Source organism: Thunnus maccoyii, chromosome 2 (assembly GCF_910596095.1).
Source record: "Thunnus maccoyii chromosome 2, fThuMac1.1, whole genome shotgun sequence".
Lineage (NCBI taxonomy): Eukaryota > Metazoa > Chordata > Actinopteri > Scombriformes > Scombridae > Thunnus > Thunnus maccoyii.
The window spans coordinates 24811442-24828258 of record NC_056534.1 but is presented as its reverse complement, the minus strand read 5'-3'; the positions used below and the strand labels follow the sequence as shown (position 1 = coordinate 24828258).

The 16817-nt window shown below is 42.5% G+C and overlaps 1 protein-coding gene across 3 annotated transcripts in view; it reads right to left on the bottom strand.

The window, feature by feature from the left end:
• Positions 1-16817, bottom strand: part of neurl1aa (neuralized E3 ubiquitin protein ligase 1Aa) — a 72494-nt gene that overhangs the window by 14299 nt on the left and 41378 nt on the right. For all 3 annotated transcript variants that reach the window (XR_006098450.1, XM_042424083.1, XM_042424096.1), the window contains exon 4: positions 2838-3566. Coding sequence is in view for 2 of the 3 variants with exons in the window: in XM_042424083.1 (XP_042280017.1) it covers positions 2838-3566 (729 nt within the window). In the remaining variant the exon portion in view is untranslated. The remainder of the gene's footprint in view (positions 1-2837; positions 3567-16817) is intronic.

Sequence of the window (16817 nt, the reverse complement as noted above, 5' to 3'; positions counted from 1 at the left end):
ACAAAATTGAATTTAATGGTAAAGTAGGTGATTTCTCTGGGTGATAACACTGCTTACTGTAACATCAAGACTGTGCTTTTGTGCAATGGGAAACATGAGCACAATTATCTACCAAAATGAACTGAAGGTGGAGGGGAGAAACAAAGTACATGACAACTAAATTGCTGCTATTTCAGCATTTCCTGAATTGATCCTCTCAACACATCAGAGCTGTATTGAAGCTCACTGTGATTTATATTGACATGACTGTCATGGTTACTTTGCTGTCAAATGATGTTAAGTGGGTCAAGCTAACATTAAGACAACATTAGCCCACAGTGAACATAGTGGGCCCGTAGTTAAACATGCAGAGGTTATTTAGGGGAATTATTATAACATATTTTAAGGTTTTTGATGAGAGAAAGCTTTAAGACTTATATTCAATTTCTCTCTCTTGCATGTCTTGTTAAAGCGAAGGCTGCCCCCCTGTAACATCTTTTAACCTCTCCTTCCTTTTCCGCTGCTGTCACTGGAAGAAAAGCAGGATATATTTTTAAATGCCTCTTCCTCCACAGACAAAGACTTACGACACCTTTGAAAGGCCGGTGTTGTTTGGGCTGCTGGGCCTCTTAACTGCTGCGTTAAGAGCAGTGAGCCACCTCCACTGCTGCATACACTAATCTGCATTATACACCTGACAGAGGTGCTACTTTTTTAATGTGAACCCTCTGCTATAATTGGATGAATATATACAATAAAAACTGATACATCATAATTACAGTAATGTCTTATATGCATGTGTGTAAATGTGTTTGGTGCTGTAGTTTAAATAGGATTTCACAGATTTTCTTTGGCAGAAGTGGGAATAAATGTCATCCAGAATGGCATTCATGAACTGTTACAGAACTGTCTTCCACTTTTCATACTCTTGAGTGCGCCCCTCCCACCCCCCACAGCTGCCTGCACCTCGCAGTAAGGCAATATGCTTGGCAGGATGAAATGAAGTGCCGGGCCTAAACTGTCACACACCTTTCACACTCCCTTGTCATTATCAGCATTTAGAGAGGATAAACAAACTTCAGGTGTCCTTGCACACCACTGGCAGGCAAAGTGTCCACCCTGCTGAGACATCATGTCGTCCCTGCTGTGTGCAGGTCACAGCCCTCCCTCCTGCAGCCTCTCTCCACCTCCGCTCGCTTGCTTCCTGTTTTTCATCTTCCCGGGTTGTGATAGAGCTTCTTCTTTTCTTGGTAACCCTATGACTGTATATGGACGCTTCCTGCCTCACGACATCTGTTGTACATATTGTGATAAACAACTTAACAAGGTGCTCCCCCCTGACTCTTGACCTTTTGGTGCTGGTCATGACCCTTGGCTGTAATTTTCAAAAGTGGGAGACGTGGTGTGGCTGAATTGGCGTACTGTCAGAGCATTCAACACTTAGCGCAAATAGATTTCACCCCCAGGGAGTAAGTGAATTAAGCATGGATCTCGGAGTTCTCACCAGTGGTGTGCCAGCCAAATGAAGATCAATATCCTGATCTGTAAGTTCCTGACCTTGGACACATCACTGAGCTAAAAGGGTGGTTATTTCCACCATAAATTACTCTTTCAAGAGAGATTTTTCACAAGATAAAGCATGTGGTCGAAGAACAAAGACTGCTCATTACTCCACTTAGAACACTTACATGTGGTAGATAGGATAATGTTCACACTTAATGAAGTGTGAGTTTTAGTCAACTTAACAACCGTTGCAAAGACTGCACTGGAACATATGGTCACATTAAGTTGCTTGTTATGTCCATCATATCCCTATTTGTCTGCCTAGTTATCTGTGTCTGGCATTGGTTACCATGATTTTTTTGACTGTTTCACCTGACTTAGTGATTGATTTCTCTCTTTTTTTTTGGTCTTCGTTTTTCTAAATCTGCTCTGAAATATACAACTTTCATACAGTATCTAAGTGCTGTATTGCAGTGTTGTTCAACCTGATCTGACCTGCCTGTGTTGCATGATTGGAGGGTTGCATTTAGAACGACAATAGCACTGAGTTCACAAGGGACTGTGCTGATGTGGGCGTCCTGCTAAAAGTACCAGTGAGAAGATAAATACGATCCAGGAAATCCAGTTTGAATTATTGATTAGTTTGAGGGCTAATCAGATACCACAACACTGAAATAGGAAATAGGATTTTACAACCCTGGAAAGTTTTCTTGGTGATGATAATTTCATCTTCCGCCTCTATTCACGAATGCGAGGTAAACTGTAGAATGAAGGTGTTTTCCTTGCTGGATGATTACAAAAGTTGAGCCACATTCACCTTTTTTTTCATCCAGTCACTGTGAAATCAATGAGCAGGTTGCTTTTCTGACACAGTGCTCTGAATGCAGCCTGAGTTACTTCAGATTAAAGGAGGCAAAGGCAAATATTAAACATTAAGGTTGGTTACCCATCATGAGGAGTGCTACTCAGCCTGTGAAAACAGTTGTATAATATCTTCTGCGGCTCTGGAAGACCACAAGTCTAAGAAAATAATGCTGATGATGTCATCAGGTTTGGGTGTGAGACAATTTTAAAAGAAAGCCTGAAACAAACGAGGGTTGAGTTTTAAAGGGTGCAGATATTTACCAAAGACACTCTCCAGCTGCATTATGGGAAGTGTGGGATCCAGTGTTTTTGGAGTTTCACCCATACTCCAAACTTAAAGTCAGGACATTTCTTCTTCATTTCTCTAAAAATTAGTCTCTTGTGAGACCCCCAACTGTGTGGAAGTGCAAATACCCCCTCTTTCATATGGTTTTCACAGTATTTTGTCTACCTCTGATTATCTAATGTGATGGCATATGGTGCTTACTTACCCAGAATCCTCAGCTGAGTCACAGCCCCATGCAGACCAAAGAACATCCAGAGTGGGCGTGAGTTGTCCACACACACCTGCATGCCCACATTGGTGCCATTGTGGCTGAGGATGACCTCTCCTTCCTGGTTGACCAAGAAGCCCAGGATGTCACTGCTTTGGAGAGGTGTCGGCACCCGACACACGGCCCAAAACTCCTTCCTGTCCACCAGAGCCTCAGGATTATAGGGCAGGTCGCTGGGGCGCAGCACCGCCGGGTCACAGGATGTCACACCGTAGGACAAGGAGCCCGAGCGTGCAGGGCTGGACTTTGTAACTTTGATGAACACAGTCTCTCCAGTGCGTAGAGGTCGGTTGGTAAAGACCAGCGTGCGCTCCTCACGTGCATGCTCTGAGCGCGCTACCGTCTGCTCGTCTAGAGTCTTAATGTGGGCACCGCGCAGCTGGTGGAAGTGGAGGTCACTCTCCAGGGCGGACGGCAGGAGAGAGGACTGCTGGGAGTTGAGGGAGTTCTGGGGGATGGGGCAAGTGGAGGAGGAGGAGGCTGAGGCCAGGTGGAGGGTGTGGCGATGGGAGTGATTGTGGTTGGGGCCTCTGTCCTCTTGCTGCAGGTTGAGGTCACACAGGCTGACGGACAGGCGGGAGTCGTCCGCTTCACGCCGCAGGGAGGAGGAGCGCACTGTGGTGAAAGAGCGTGGACGCAGGCAGTCGGGAGGAACAATCTCACTCTCTGGAAAGGGAGGGAGAGAAAAGGAAGTGGGAATGAGATGGAGAGAGAAGAGCAGTTACTAGCAGTCTTACTGTGTTTTGCTTTGATTAGCAATTTGCCCGAGGAACTGTGGCGATGAAGTTTGTAGTCAGCTGAATCCCAATTGTGAACGTACAGTTCTAAGAAGGGCTGAATCTGCAGCTAGTCTGACAACAAGATAATGATAAAAAAGAGAGAGCAATTTAACTTCAGTTGCACAACATGTATGCAGTGTAAGGCTCTAATTACTTGACGCAGTAGCAAATGAGAGTGTCAGAAAAAGTGGTTTAAGATAAAAAAAAATTAAGTAGTTGGTTGCTCCAGTATCTGTGCAAAGCTTAATCATCCTTTTTTTTTTAAAGACTGTCAATTAACGAAGAACAAATTACTTTGAAAGAAACTAAATTGACTACAAGCATGGATGTCTATGTGTGTGTTGGTTACATTCCTTGCAATCCATAGTACAGTATCACTCTACAGAGAGCCATTTATATCTGCCAATATGTCTCTAATAGCAAGAGTAGTGGTCACATGCACACAAATACACACATGCATTACTCCACCTCTGATAAGGTTGCTTACAGTCTCATCCAACGCCCTGACATGGTTGCTCAAAATGACACCTCTAAATGTGTGCCCCTTCCCTCTCTCTCTCCCACCTCCCCCTCCTGGCCTGGCGGTGGAGGTAAAATTAGCCTGGTGCCCTGAAACCCCTGTTACACAGACTTTGGGTGAGAATGGTGTGTCTGTGTTTGTGTGTGATGTGTATTTAAAGGACTGCAAGACAGAGGAAGCAAGAGACAGATAGAGATGATGACCCTCCCCTCCTTCCCCCAGAGGAGGTTATGAAGATACTGAGAGACCCTCCTCAGTCAAAGTGAAGAGTGGAGGAGAGAAATTGCGGGAAAAAAGAGGCTGGAGGGGCAGATGGAGGATGAAAGACTGCGACCAGCCACTGACTGTCTCTGGAGAGTCTCTCCAGTCTTGGTCAGCTTCGGGCGCCTCTATCTGACCAGGACCTGAGAGCCTGACTCCAGATAAACCTCTTAGCCTCAATTACCAGGGCTGTGGGACAGGCTGCTCGCCACTAACTGTAAACTGCTGCAGTGAAAACAGACCAGCCAAGCCTCTTATGATGCCCTCCCACAAATGGAGGCACACGCCAAAGGAAGATAGATTTATAACCGCCCTAAAGAAGCTGACATATTGCTGGCTGAAACAGGAACAGTTTGAAATGTGTATTCTGTCGGTACAAAAACCAAAACCAGAGTGTAAAGAAAGTCATATTGATTTTCTGCAATGACAGCTGGTCAAAATTACAAGGTTTTGTGCATTAAAATGTCAGGAGAGAAGTCTCCTAAACTGGATTTGTGTAAGAACTCTTCCAGGTACAGAGCTTAAAATTCTGTTCTGAGAGGTGCTAACAGTGTTAAGAAGTTAAAGATTATGCTTTGTAGAGACCTCATAATACAATCAGCAGCCTATATCAGTTCACTTTCAGATTCTTGGTTACTTTTGGATGGTGAGGAACATTGAGGATATTATTAAAATAAAATGAGAAATGGGAATTTAGAGTGTTGAAAAATATGTCCTGTACTAGAAGCTTTTACCACTTCACAACTGTTTGAGGGTTTTCAATACTTGGTGCTAAGACATATTTTGATTAGTACCCAAAAAGAATTCAATTTCAGCTCCACAGTCATGGTCTAAAACTATGTCTATGAAATAAAATTCACCAAAGAGTACAGAACTATTCTTTAGTCATCTACAAAGACAGTGGCTGACACCACTTAAGTGTTAAGCTTAACTGGAGACAACAGAGATCTCTTCAGTGTTTGATCCGCTGTGAGTGATGCGTCGGATTTTATGCATCATCACTGAAATGCTGTCTGATGAGCCCTTGTGCACTGTAAAGCTGAGATGGTATCGCAGCTCCCTCAAAGTCATGTCAGCTGTCAATTAATGTTAGCTCCTAACCCAGAGCACCCAGCTTTGTGATTAATGTTTAATGGAACGAAGGCCCTGTAATTGCGGTAATTGATTTTTCAGAGAGGCATAAAATAAAGAGGACAGTGCCTTTGGTCCACAGGGCAGCTCCCAGAGACTGCTAATCAACCATTAAACACCTCTCTGCTCAGAAGTGTGTAGCAGTTAACTGTGAGTCCCTGAGGCTAGCTGAAGACGACTAGCATGCCAGCTCGGATTTCATCTATTTCCTCTGCTATCAATTCCCCCTGATGGACTCGCAGCCTCCAAGAAACCCTGGTAAGAACTTAAGAGGACAGGCTGTAAATGAACAGAGTCTGACAAACGTATGGCTGTTAAACTGTAATTGCACAGCTCAATCTGCCATTTCTAGATTTTCTGTCATTTCCTCACGCAGAAAACCATTTGCTGAAGGGAGACCTTTAATGAAGTAGAGAAACATTAATGTGACTCAAGCCTCAAAGTTTGATGATAAGGGAAGGTCTCTGTTTTGGCCACAGAGTGAGTAGTAGATATGCTAACTGCTCAACCAGAAACATATTGTAATGGCAGCCCACTCACTCCCAAATTATTGGGGGATTTGGATGACATCAATATTCTTCTGCCATTTCTGCAGCCATTTCTCTGCTGCCCATCACGCCATCCTAAATTGGATTACGTTGGGACAGACATTGTTGCAAGGCCTCTAGGACATGCAGGAAGACTGGAGCTGCGGAGAGGATGATGAAATGTCTCGGGGGATAACAGTGGATGGAGAGAGAACAGAGCAGAGAGGTAAAGCCAGGAAGGGAGGGATGGCTGCCTGTGACAATGCTGGATTTATGTTGAAGGGATTCGGAGGAGGCTTTCCAAAGAGCCGCAAATCATCTCGCTCTGTGTGTGTCACCCCGACTCTAACTCAAACACAGAATGTGTGAACACAAACTCATACACATGGTAAATTGATTCCTCTAAAAAATATAGTTTTTTATCAGCTATTTTCAAAAGCTTCTCCAAAGGTTTATGTTCCTTTTTATATCCTCTCCCTCTTCCTCTTCCTATCTCCCTTTTCAAAGAGTAGTCATTTCAAGACCATATTGGCTTGTGTGCCATGTATTCTTCTCTTTGCTTTACTCATCAAAGGGTAGTGAGACCGAGGCAGGAAAGTCGCGCTGCTGTACTGTATGCGCTCCTCATGCTTGTTGTTAGCTTGGGGGATGGAGAGAGGGCTGAAAGGACAGCAGAACATTTGCTGTGCATTTGAAAAAGCCTGTGGTGTGTTTGTGCACTCATCATGTGTATATCTGCGTCCGTTTGTGACCTCACCAGCTGCTGCCCGCTAATCGTGGTGCACCTGCGTTTTTAGCTGATACAATCCCTTTGTCCTATTGGTCCCTTTCAAATCCACCACTCACAGATGCTCTCTTCCATTGGCCGAGGCCAGAATTTTGCACTTTGAAAGCAGCATTAAACAGGGTGTGTGTGCGTGTGTGTACTTGCTCCTCTCTCTTGTAGGAAGACACTGTAATGGGGCCATGGAAGATGCAGCTGCTGACACTGTAAGCCTGGAGGGGTTGAGGAAGGGGGCGATTCATCACCTGATTCTTCACTTTTGATTGAATTTAAAACCAAATGTAGCACCTGTTGGGCTGAACCATTTATTAATTCATGCAGGGGAGCGTGAGAGTTATGGGTCAGCTCTTTCATTGGACATTTTCAAAATTGAAACCCATTTGGCGTGGCTTTTTTTTCAGAGTGTTTTTTGATTAGAATAATTAAGCACCTGTTGGGCTAATCCATCGCAAATACATGGACAAGGGTGGTGGGTGATTGAGGGAGAATGGCAGCGTGTCTATTTTGGCCCACAGGCTTTGGCTCACGCTGTAAATGTTTTTGATTAGGGAATAGCCGCAAAGCAGGTTAGCTAATGCTGTGCATGGGGAGGTGGATAGAGGGAGAGGCTGGCTTAGTGGCTTTGCTAGCCTGAGCAGACGGAACGTGCCAGGGGTTTGAGCCAGTGTTGAAGAGGGGTGGGGGCTGGGGCTGGAGATTTACTCTCTCTCACGCACACAATCTATCTCACAGGGCTTATCTTTATCCATAGTCTCCGGAGGGTTTCATCTGATGTCAGCAAAGGTGAAGAGAGAGCTGGAACTAGGAAGAGAAAATGAAAACAGAGATCTCAGAGAGATTTGAAGGGGAGAGGAGAGGAAATGAGGATACAAGAGGACATGAGGAGAGTAGATGTAAAGGAAACGCTTCAGCTTGGATCAGCTAAGAAGGAAGACGGTAGAGATGGATATCCAGGGAGATTTTGGTATGAACAGATATAGCACTGAGTGAGGGAGAAAACACAGGGTCTTTGAGGGAGAAAGAGGCAGCGTAAAGTTCAGTGACCGACCCGGGGATTAAGAAATGTGGACTGGCCGGCCAAGCAAGTGAGAGACAGAGATATAAAACGACTGAGAGAGTGAGGGAGGTGGTGGTGGTGGGGGGTGGGGAGTGGGGGAGGGGTGCAAGAGAAGTATGGAGTCAGAAGGGTCTTTGTGCTAGATGTGTTTGGGATGTCCCTGGCGTTGGCCCAATCCTCAGTCCCTGATCGAGCTGGGCGGCTTTGAACCCGGGGCTTTTGGAAAGAGCAGCAGGCTCCCAGGGCGACACATGGCCATAACAAAGAGCCAGGCAAAACGCCCGGTAAGTCACAAAAGCTCTGTCCCTTAGGTCATCGGCAGAATTAAGCATGTGCCACCCCTTCTCTGCCAATCAGCATGCCAGGACCTCAGTGTTAATAACCTCCATCATAAGGTACTTACATTAAAGCCCCCCTGTTTTATTCCTGTGCTCAAGCATGGAGAAAGGCTGATATAAGGCTTATTATTTATTACTGGAAGAAGACTGACACATGCACATACACCCTTTCACTACCATGCATGTTTACACAAAACTGGTTCAGCTCTTAAAGCTGCACTAAACAATATACAGTGTATATAATAACAATGGGTCATGAAACTGCGTGCAATAAAAGGGCCCCCAGGCCAACGAGAACCCCTGCCAGGCCAAAAAATATTTTTTTAAATGTCAAAAATAACGCCAAACATCCATTCATTCGCAAATCAATAGCGTTTGGGAGCCTCTGAACAGTGCTGTCTCGAAACGCGAGTCAACGTCTGTGTCATTGTCTGGGAAACTGCAGGTAGTGTAACTCCTTTTAAGGAATAGGGCAGAGCCTAAGCGAGTGAGTGGTTAAGCGAGAGAGCGAGCATCAGAAAAATAATGGTGAATGCGAGCGGAACAGAGGAAAAGGTTAGCAATAAGTTGTCAGTCTGGCAGTAACTGTAACTTACAGTACAGACTACAGTGTGTCATTTAATAAATGCTGCATCTTGTCAAGACCAAGAAAAGTCACTGTTGTTTCCCCAACTGCTGGAAAAGTGAAGTGGATAGCTCCAAAGTTAGCAACAAAAGGTTAGCCTAGCCTGACGACGCTAAACAGATAAATAGAAAATGGAGGAATGTGTAACTGCCAGCTAATTCCCCCCACCCCCGCCCGGCCACCAGGCCAAACCACTCAACCTAGGGGAAACACTGCTTATACTGATGAAACCCACAGAGAACTATCACCTGACTTTGCAGTTTGCTCAGCTCTACAAAGCAGTTTGGTGTATTTCAGCTCAATGTTTTGATTTCACAGCCAGCAACTTTGCTGTTTCTGTTCACTCTCACCACTCTCATTTAGCTTTTTGTAGCCGCAGCGGGAAGCTGTTTTCAGCTCTGATATACCCACTGTGTGCTACCTGTCCAGCACCACAGCAAACACACAAAACTGGCAACTAGCTGGTGAACATGGTGCATTTAGCAACTAAAGAACTGGATAGTGCCAGAAAGGAATTGTTAAAAACCAAATCATGGCTATATGAAAAGGAATATTGGACATTTGTCAGGTGGACACAAGAATGACTCCAAATGAACACTAAGTTGCTCCACTGTATGATGGATGTGTAAATGGGCAACTGTTTGGTAACTTGTTCACTGCAAGTACTTGATATGTCAATGTTGTAGTTACAGCTGGCTGCACTGCCCACCAGTGGCAAAACCAACCTCAATTAATACAGTTTTAAAGCATAATTCCAGTTTATTACAACCTTGGTTTTATTTTCCTGCCTTTGGCCATCATTTCTATCAGTTATAATGACATCACAAGCATCAAAGTAATTGCTGAGTTCTGGGAATAATTTATTTGGAGATAAAACCAAATGTATGCATAACAGAAATTTCTGTAATATTCAGTGGATCAAAGCTGAACCAGGAAGTGGGTCTGTAAACCGAACATTCATAAGGGTAGGGATGGGAATCAAGAACTGGTTCCAGCTGAGAACCGGTTCCAAAATGTCAGATACATTGGAATCGTATGCCTCCAAGCTTATCAATTCCGTTTATTGATGCTGGCATGTTTTTCTGACAGTTGCACATTGAAAAACAATGACATCAAACTCATTTGTCTACGCTGCTGGAAACTTGCAAAAAGGAGTCATGTTGGAGAAGAAGAAACGGTCCAAAGCGTGGCTTCATTTCACGAAGATAGATGACAACAGTGCTAGTTGCAATGTCTGTAAAATGATAATTTCAAGTAAGGGTGGAAACACCAGCTGAAACATCTTACCAGCAACATGGGCTTAAATTCCAGGAATTCCATGTATTTGACACTCTGCACACAAGCACTACTGTTTCCCAACCGAGCAACGTGTCCGTTACCGAAGGTAAATATCCAATGTTATAACAACAGTAGCGCCACGCAGGCAGGCAGATTTTTTCTTTGACTAAGAAAATGAAAATAAAATGCTGCACAAAGTTCGAACCGGTTCCAAATTCAACAGTGGTTAAACAGTGGAGCTTTTGCACACCTGAGTCACATGCATGCCTTTTTTCTACTCTGTTTCTAAAATGTGTTCAGATTCAGAGATAATAAATCAATTGCGTTGAAGCTGAAAACCTGTGTGGGCCTTTTTTCCACGCAGAAAATTTGTCAGGAATCAATAAAGGAATTGATAAAGAATTGGACCGATAAGCAGAATCGATAATGACATTGGTAGAAATTAAATCTTATCAGTTTCCATCCCTAAACAATGGACAGTTTAGGCAATAATTTTATCCTTCGCCCTCATCTAACCTGGGGTTTATAAAAGCTGTCTGGTCCTCTGGCTGCTCATTTTTCTTGCACAATTGAAATTGTTGTTAATGTTACTGCCATTCCCAGATCTCATCAATTAACCTGTTGATTACAATATTATTATTGATGGCTAAAAAAAAGAATATAATGAAATTGAATTTTCCTTTTAATAAGATTGTAATCACAGCACATGACAAACATGGCTGCCTAATTTTAGAATCGTATTCGTGATCAGGCACACTGACAGTCACCCACTTGCTTGAACTGTGTCATAAAAGAACATTCATAAACCCTGTGACTCCTGTTGTCATTCTGTCTCAGTCTAAAAGTGTATAAGCAGGGTACAATAAATATGGTGTTAAATCCCCTGGCGATGCTTCAGAGGGCGAGCAGATTCACAGGATCTTCACTGGACATCATGCATTGAACTATGGGTAAATAACTTCTTTAGCGCACTGGAAACTCCACATCAATCTTGACAAGTTACCTCTAGTTTACCCCCTGTTGAATTTCTCACTACTGATTAAGTTATCTTTTTATCTGTGTCTTTGAAGAGGAAATGAGCGTACTGGAATATCCAGCCAAGGTACAGTAATTTAAAACTGAGTCTAAATGCCAAATCATACAAATTCAGTTTATTCTTCTTAGCCTTTTGAGCTCTCTGACCAACAACCATCATCAATTATATGTAGTACACTTATGCCAAGAAACACAACATCGTTAAATTTTCCTTGCTTGATGTTTAGAGGTCTTTACAACACTAAAGCCATTACATTTCCTAAACAAGTAAAAAAAAAAAGTCAGATTTACACCATCTTTTCTGCCTTGTGTATTTTTTGTTGGAGGGTCTGTTTGAAGCATCAGGATTTGTGAAGAGCTGTTATTAACTCTGAGGATCAGTCCAGCCAAGTCAAACACCAGTGCCAGTCAAGTGCTCGCAATAATCAAATCATCATTTCACTGAAAGTCATCGGTTTCTCCCAGAGGTAGGGTAACCTTGGTCTGTCTCTCTCTCTGAGTTGGATAACACAACAAACGTTTCTAATAGACTTCTGTCAGTCCAGATGACTTCATGTTACTGGAGTCCTCGGAGTGGAGCCAGAGCATAGTACAGAGAGAGCCAAAGCACAGTCAGTGACCAAAAGTGCAAAAACAGAGGTATTGCAGAAGTATTTCAAGTTCTTTCTGGGTTATTTAAGTTTTCAAATCTTAATTATATCATTCCCCAAGAAAAATCTGCTATATTTTTTAATATATATTTAAATATTTTTACAATCCTGTAACATTTAAAATGTGTTTGTTTCTCTGAACAGTTTTTGACTTTCATAATTAGGGTTCAGTCTAAAATTTGTCTCATCTCATCCCTTGCTAAATTCTACTCATTGTCATTAGATGTTCAGTAAGTTTTTCATGGTAATAAGTCTCTGTGTGGCTGTGGGCAAAAGAAAACATTCTCAACTGATGTGGGAAGGGAAAAGCAAACTAAATTATACCACTGATGAAGGTTGTGTTAATTAATTTCCCTTTCTTGTCTCTCGTCATTCACACACTCCACTTTTATCTTACTTTACACCTGCAGGCCAGGGCTAACACCACAGTTACATGTGAGCCAACACCAGACCAACTGGTTTAATCCAAATGTCATATGTCATTAATACGTTAATACGATAATGCTCTACAGCCGGTTCTGATTGAGTTGCAAATCACGCATAATAATCAAGTCTGAGTGAGGGTTTGTAAAGGGAGTGTTGTAATATTGCTTGCAACAAAAAGCCCATGTACAGTATACAGTATAATAGTGTTTGACATTCCCCCCTTTACTTGTCCTTATTACTGAGTTGTTCAACTGGAGGAAACTTACATTTATCAGCACCAGGGTTAAACATATTAAGCTCTGAATGCTGCCAGACAAGGCCTGCTTTTTATTTTAACAAAAAAAATGCACTTTATCACCATTTCCTACACCCATAAAATGCTCTGAAAGAAAATGTCAGAGCATGTGTAGGTGTAGAAGCCAGTCCTCCACCTGCCTTCAACCAAACCAGCTGGAAAGCTACATGAGAACACACGAGGGGTACCATTTCTATCAGAGATGGCATCCTTCATTTTAGCCTTGCAAACACTGACATGCTGCGAAAGGTTCAAATGGGATGACCCCGCGACGCAAGCTGACGCGCTGTCAGGGAGATAAGCTAGCTTTTCTGTCACATCATGTGACAGACGTAAACAAAGAGTCAGACCTGTCGCGCCTTCATCCATCAAACCTTCACACATTGTTTTACTCTCACTGAAGCTCTTCGGTTCCAGGATTGGTTTTCCGTTCACCTAGCCCACATCTGTCATCTTTACACAAAAGCACATTTTTGCAATCACTTGTCATTTGTCCTGCAAAATAAACAATGTGTGGTTACATAAAAGAGGCGAGGAGATTGTGGTATCATATATACAAAGGACACATTACGGAAAGAGGAGCTTTTAGTGTGCAGCTTTGAGTATCAGATCAAGCTTGTAAGAAACCTGTATTATACTTTCTGCTTGATTTGTTGAAAATGGCTGATTTTTTTTCATTACTATTGCTGCTCTGTCAATCATTTGGAGTGACAACAAATGATGTTGCTTCCCAAAGGCACAATTGGACCCCATTCTCTGGTCAAGAGCTACCGTGTAATTCAATCCATCACCTGAGGACAATCTCTCATAGCACCATAGATATCAGAAGCTCCTTAGTGTTTTCACCAGGACACTATGTTTTGTATGAACTAAATTAACTGTTTTGCTTTTTCGGGGTGACAGCGAGATTGGCCAACTCCTTCCTTGAGTCAGCCTGGTTGAAAGGTGTTAGCAGCCTCAAGGCTTTGCAATCAGACTTTATTCTCTTGTCCTTCAGGGAAGTCCCACAGAGGGCCCCTCTTGATTAAAGCTCCACTGTGACTGACTCATACAATCTGAGTCCTGCTGGCTTTACAACAGCTGGAATTACTCAGTTACTCAACCTCTTTCCTGATGTCAAGTAAAGTCCTGCTGTGTGCATGTCTGTGTATGTGTGTGTACATATGAGAGTGACAGCTAGGAAGCACGACATGGGTATATACTTTCTGGCTTGTTGGATTTCAAGCCTATGGGGACAGCTTGCCCCAGTCTGCCCCCAAAATTACCCTGCTAAACCTCTGCAATATTGTTTTTGCCCAGTTCAAGGCCAGGTGCTGTCAATCACCTGTTACCTCAGGCGCCTAAGGAGAGACGTCACCGTATCTGACACCTTTTCTCTGTAGCAGAAGCATAAAAATGCGGATATGTTCATGGTTATATTTGGTACGAAGGCAAGCTTTATCACAGCAAAGCAGACAGCAGCAGAAAGAATTCAGTGTGTCTCTATGCACTCGTGCATCTCACCTACACAATTTGCATAAAAATATGCAAATGTTTGTGGTATAGCAAGAGTTACTGTAGCCGTCCCATCATTTTTTACATCTCAGCTTAATTAGTTTGGTGGAAGGTGGGAAGGGAAAATCTTGAATTGCTGTCATCATGCTTGCAGAGGTTTGAAACCACGAAAGCAGCCCTGCCCCCCTTGTTCCTGTCATGTATGATGCATCCCTGTGGTGATTCCTGCAGGGCGGATTATCACATGATACAGCTCCTATTTCGATCTTTCTACATCAAAGGAGTTGAAAATGTCGCCCAAGGTCATCTTTTGCTCTTTACTTCTGTGCTGACCTCAGAACAGCCTGGGGATGCTGAACAGATGATACATCTCAAGACACAAAGGCACATGCAAGATGCTCCCAAAATGGCACTCTGAAAATGTGCGAAGAAATGTTAAAAATTAAAGTGGCTGTGATAAATATTTCTAAATTAAAGATAGATCACATGACTGAAACGGGAGTTAAAGGGGTCTTTCATGTTCAGCTGTTATTACCTGATTTTAAATGCTCAATATACAGTCAGTCTGATTAAAGCTGCACCAACCAATATTTTTATATTAACAATTGGTTTATGTTTTCTTACGTATTACCATATTTTGGTGACTGTGTAGACAAGGGTAATAAAACTGAAGGATTTAGATGAACTAAAAAACTGAGAGCTAAAAGCGGACTGATGCTTGAAAATTTGCAGAGGTTGTTTCTGTTAGGATCAGGTGATGATGATTACAGACAGAAATTTAATTTTAATGAACAGTGTAGACCACAGACTGTAAAAAATATGAACGTAGCCACAGTGACGTCACCCATTGGTTTCTGAAGAGCGGTTTTGAAGCTCAAAGTGGGCGGCTCCGGCTATCGCCATCTTGGCAGTGCCTGGCCTCCTGACTAATGCATCCTGGCTGATCCAAAATGGGCAGAGAGGTGGAGCTGAGGTGGGGTGAATGAAGCCTGGTTGCTGAAACAAGCCACCTAGCAGCTAGCGACTTGTCATTCAAAGTGGCCACGTCCTAAATTGTGCATAACTTTAAGGCTTCATAAAATTTAAACAGGTGAGTTATAAAAAAATCACCCCCCATACAGTTGTCACGAAAGGGGAAATTAGCAATAGAGACCAAAACCATTTTTTGTACTGGGCTATAAACATGTTTATTTCTGCTGTAAGGTTCAACATTTTAACATGAGGGTCTATGGGGACTGACTCACTTTTGGAGCTAACCTCAAGTGGCCATTTGAGGAACTGCAGTTTTTAGCACTTCCGAGTTGGCTTCATTTTTCAATCTCGGAGGTTTCCGCTTCATATAGACGTACTACATTAAAGAATATGTGTATTTTTGTGAGTGGATTCAAACTTCAGAATTATCTGGAAAATTATTTCAAATGTTGTGCAACTGTTTGTTCAAGAAAATGTATGGAGACCAAATAATTTGACCATTTGAACTTAATGAGTGATTTTTTGTTTAGTATTCTGTTATTGTTTGTTATTTCAGCTTATATTTTGTGCAAAATTTGATGTTGGAGGTGAAGATAAATAATGAATGAATGTGTAATGTGAATGGTGTCGCTCATAGTGATGAAGAATAGATAATTATCTATTATTACAAGCAGTTCTCCTTAACTCCAAGGAACATTTTAGTGTATTTCAGTCAATTGTTTTGGTTTTCCCGCTCACACTTCTATTGTTTTGATTCACTCGCTCTCATCAGCCTTGCCCCCAGCTAAAGCAGGCAGTTCTGATAAACCCACTTAACACTACCTGCTCCGCACCAAACAGCGGACACAGTTAGCAACTAGCTGGTCAACGTAGTGGAGCATTTAGAGGCTAAAAAGTCAGATATTTCTCTTGGGAGTTGGAGATGACCAAAACCAAAGTTAAAAGGAGAGTTATTATTGATTACATTCATCAGGTGGACGCAAACATGACTTCAATTGAATGCTAATTGCCTGTTGGATGTGTAAATTGGCAACTGAATGCTAACAAGCTCGCCATATCAACTTAATCAGTGATAAAATATTGTGTTTACAGCTTGTTTCCTCTGCCCCCAAGTGGCCATAAAATCAACTAATACAGCTTTGAGGTGTTCAAGCTTTTACACTGTGTTCAAATGTGTGCCACTGAGAGTGGCAGAATAACAACCTGTGAGCTCCTGTGACAAGACCTGCCTTCCACTTTTCTAACCATTAGTCATGATAAACCAAAGGACTAGGTGTTCATAAAAAAACCTAATCCAAATATACACTGACAGTGAGTACAGTAAATATACAGGACCCATGAAATAAAATGGGTGACATGAAATGAGAAACATAATGCAGCAGCTGGAAGCAGTAGTATATAAAAGGATATGAAGACAGGTAGAATGGCTGATTTGAATTGGCAGTGGAAGCTGCTTTTGAAGGTGTGTGCATGTTTGTGTGTGTTAGTGTGTATCCCAGCTGAATGGAGACACTACAGACAATGCCAGAGGCCTCCTGCTAATTTACATTACGATAGGGCTACATACACAAGCTGTACAAACTGTCTTTGCGCTAGAGACTTAATCCACTATAGAATTTTAATTCAATCTTTATATAGCAAGGATTATAGTATTTCCAAGGAGGCACAATGAATAATCTCACTCGCTACTTAATAATACTGAAATGTGAAAATAAAAAATGTTATTGATCCTAAGGGCTAAATTT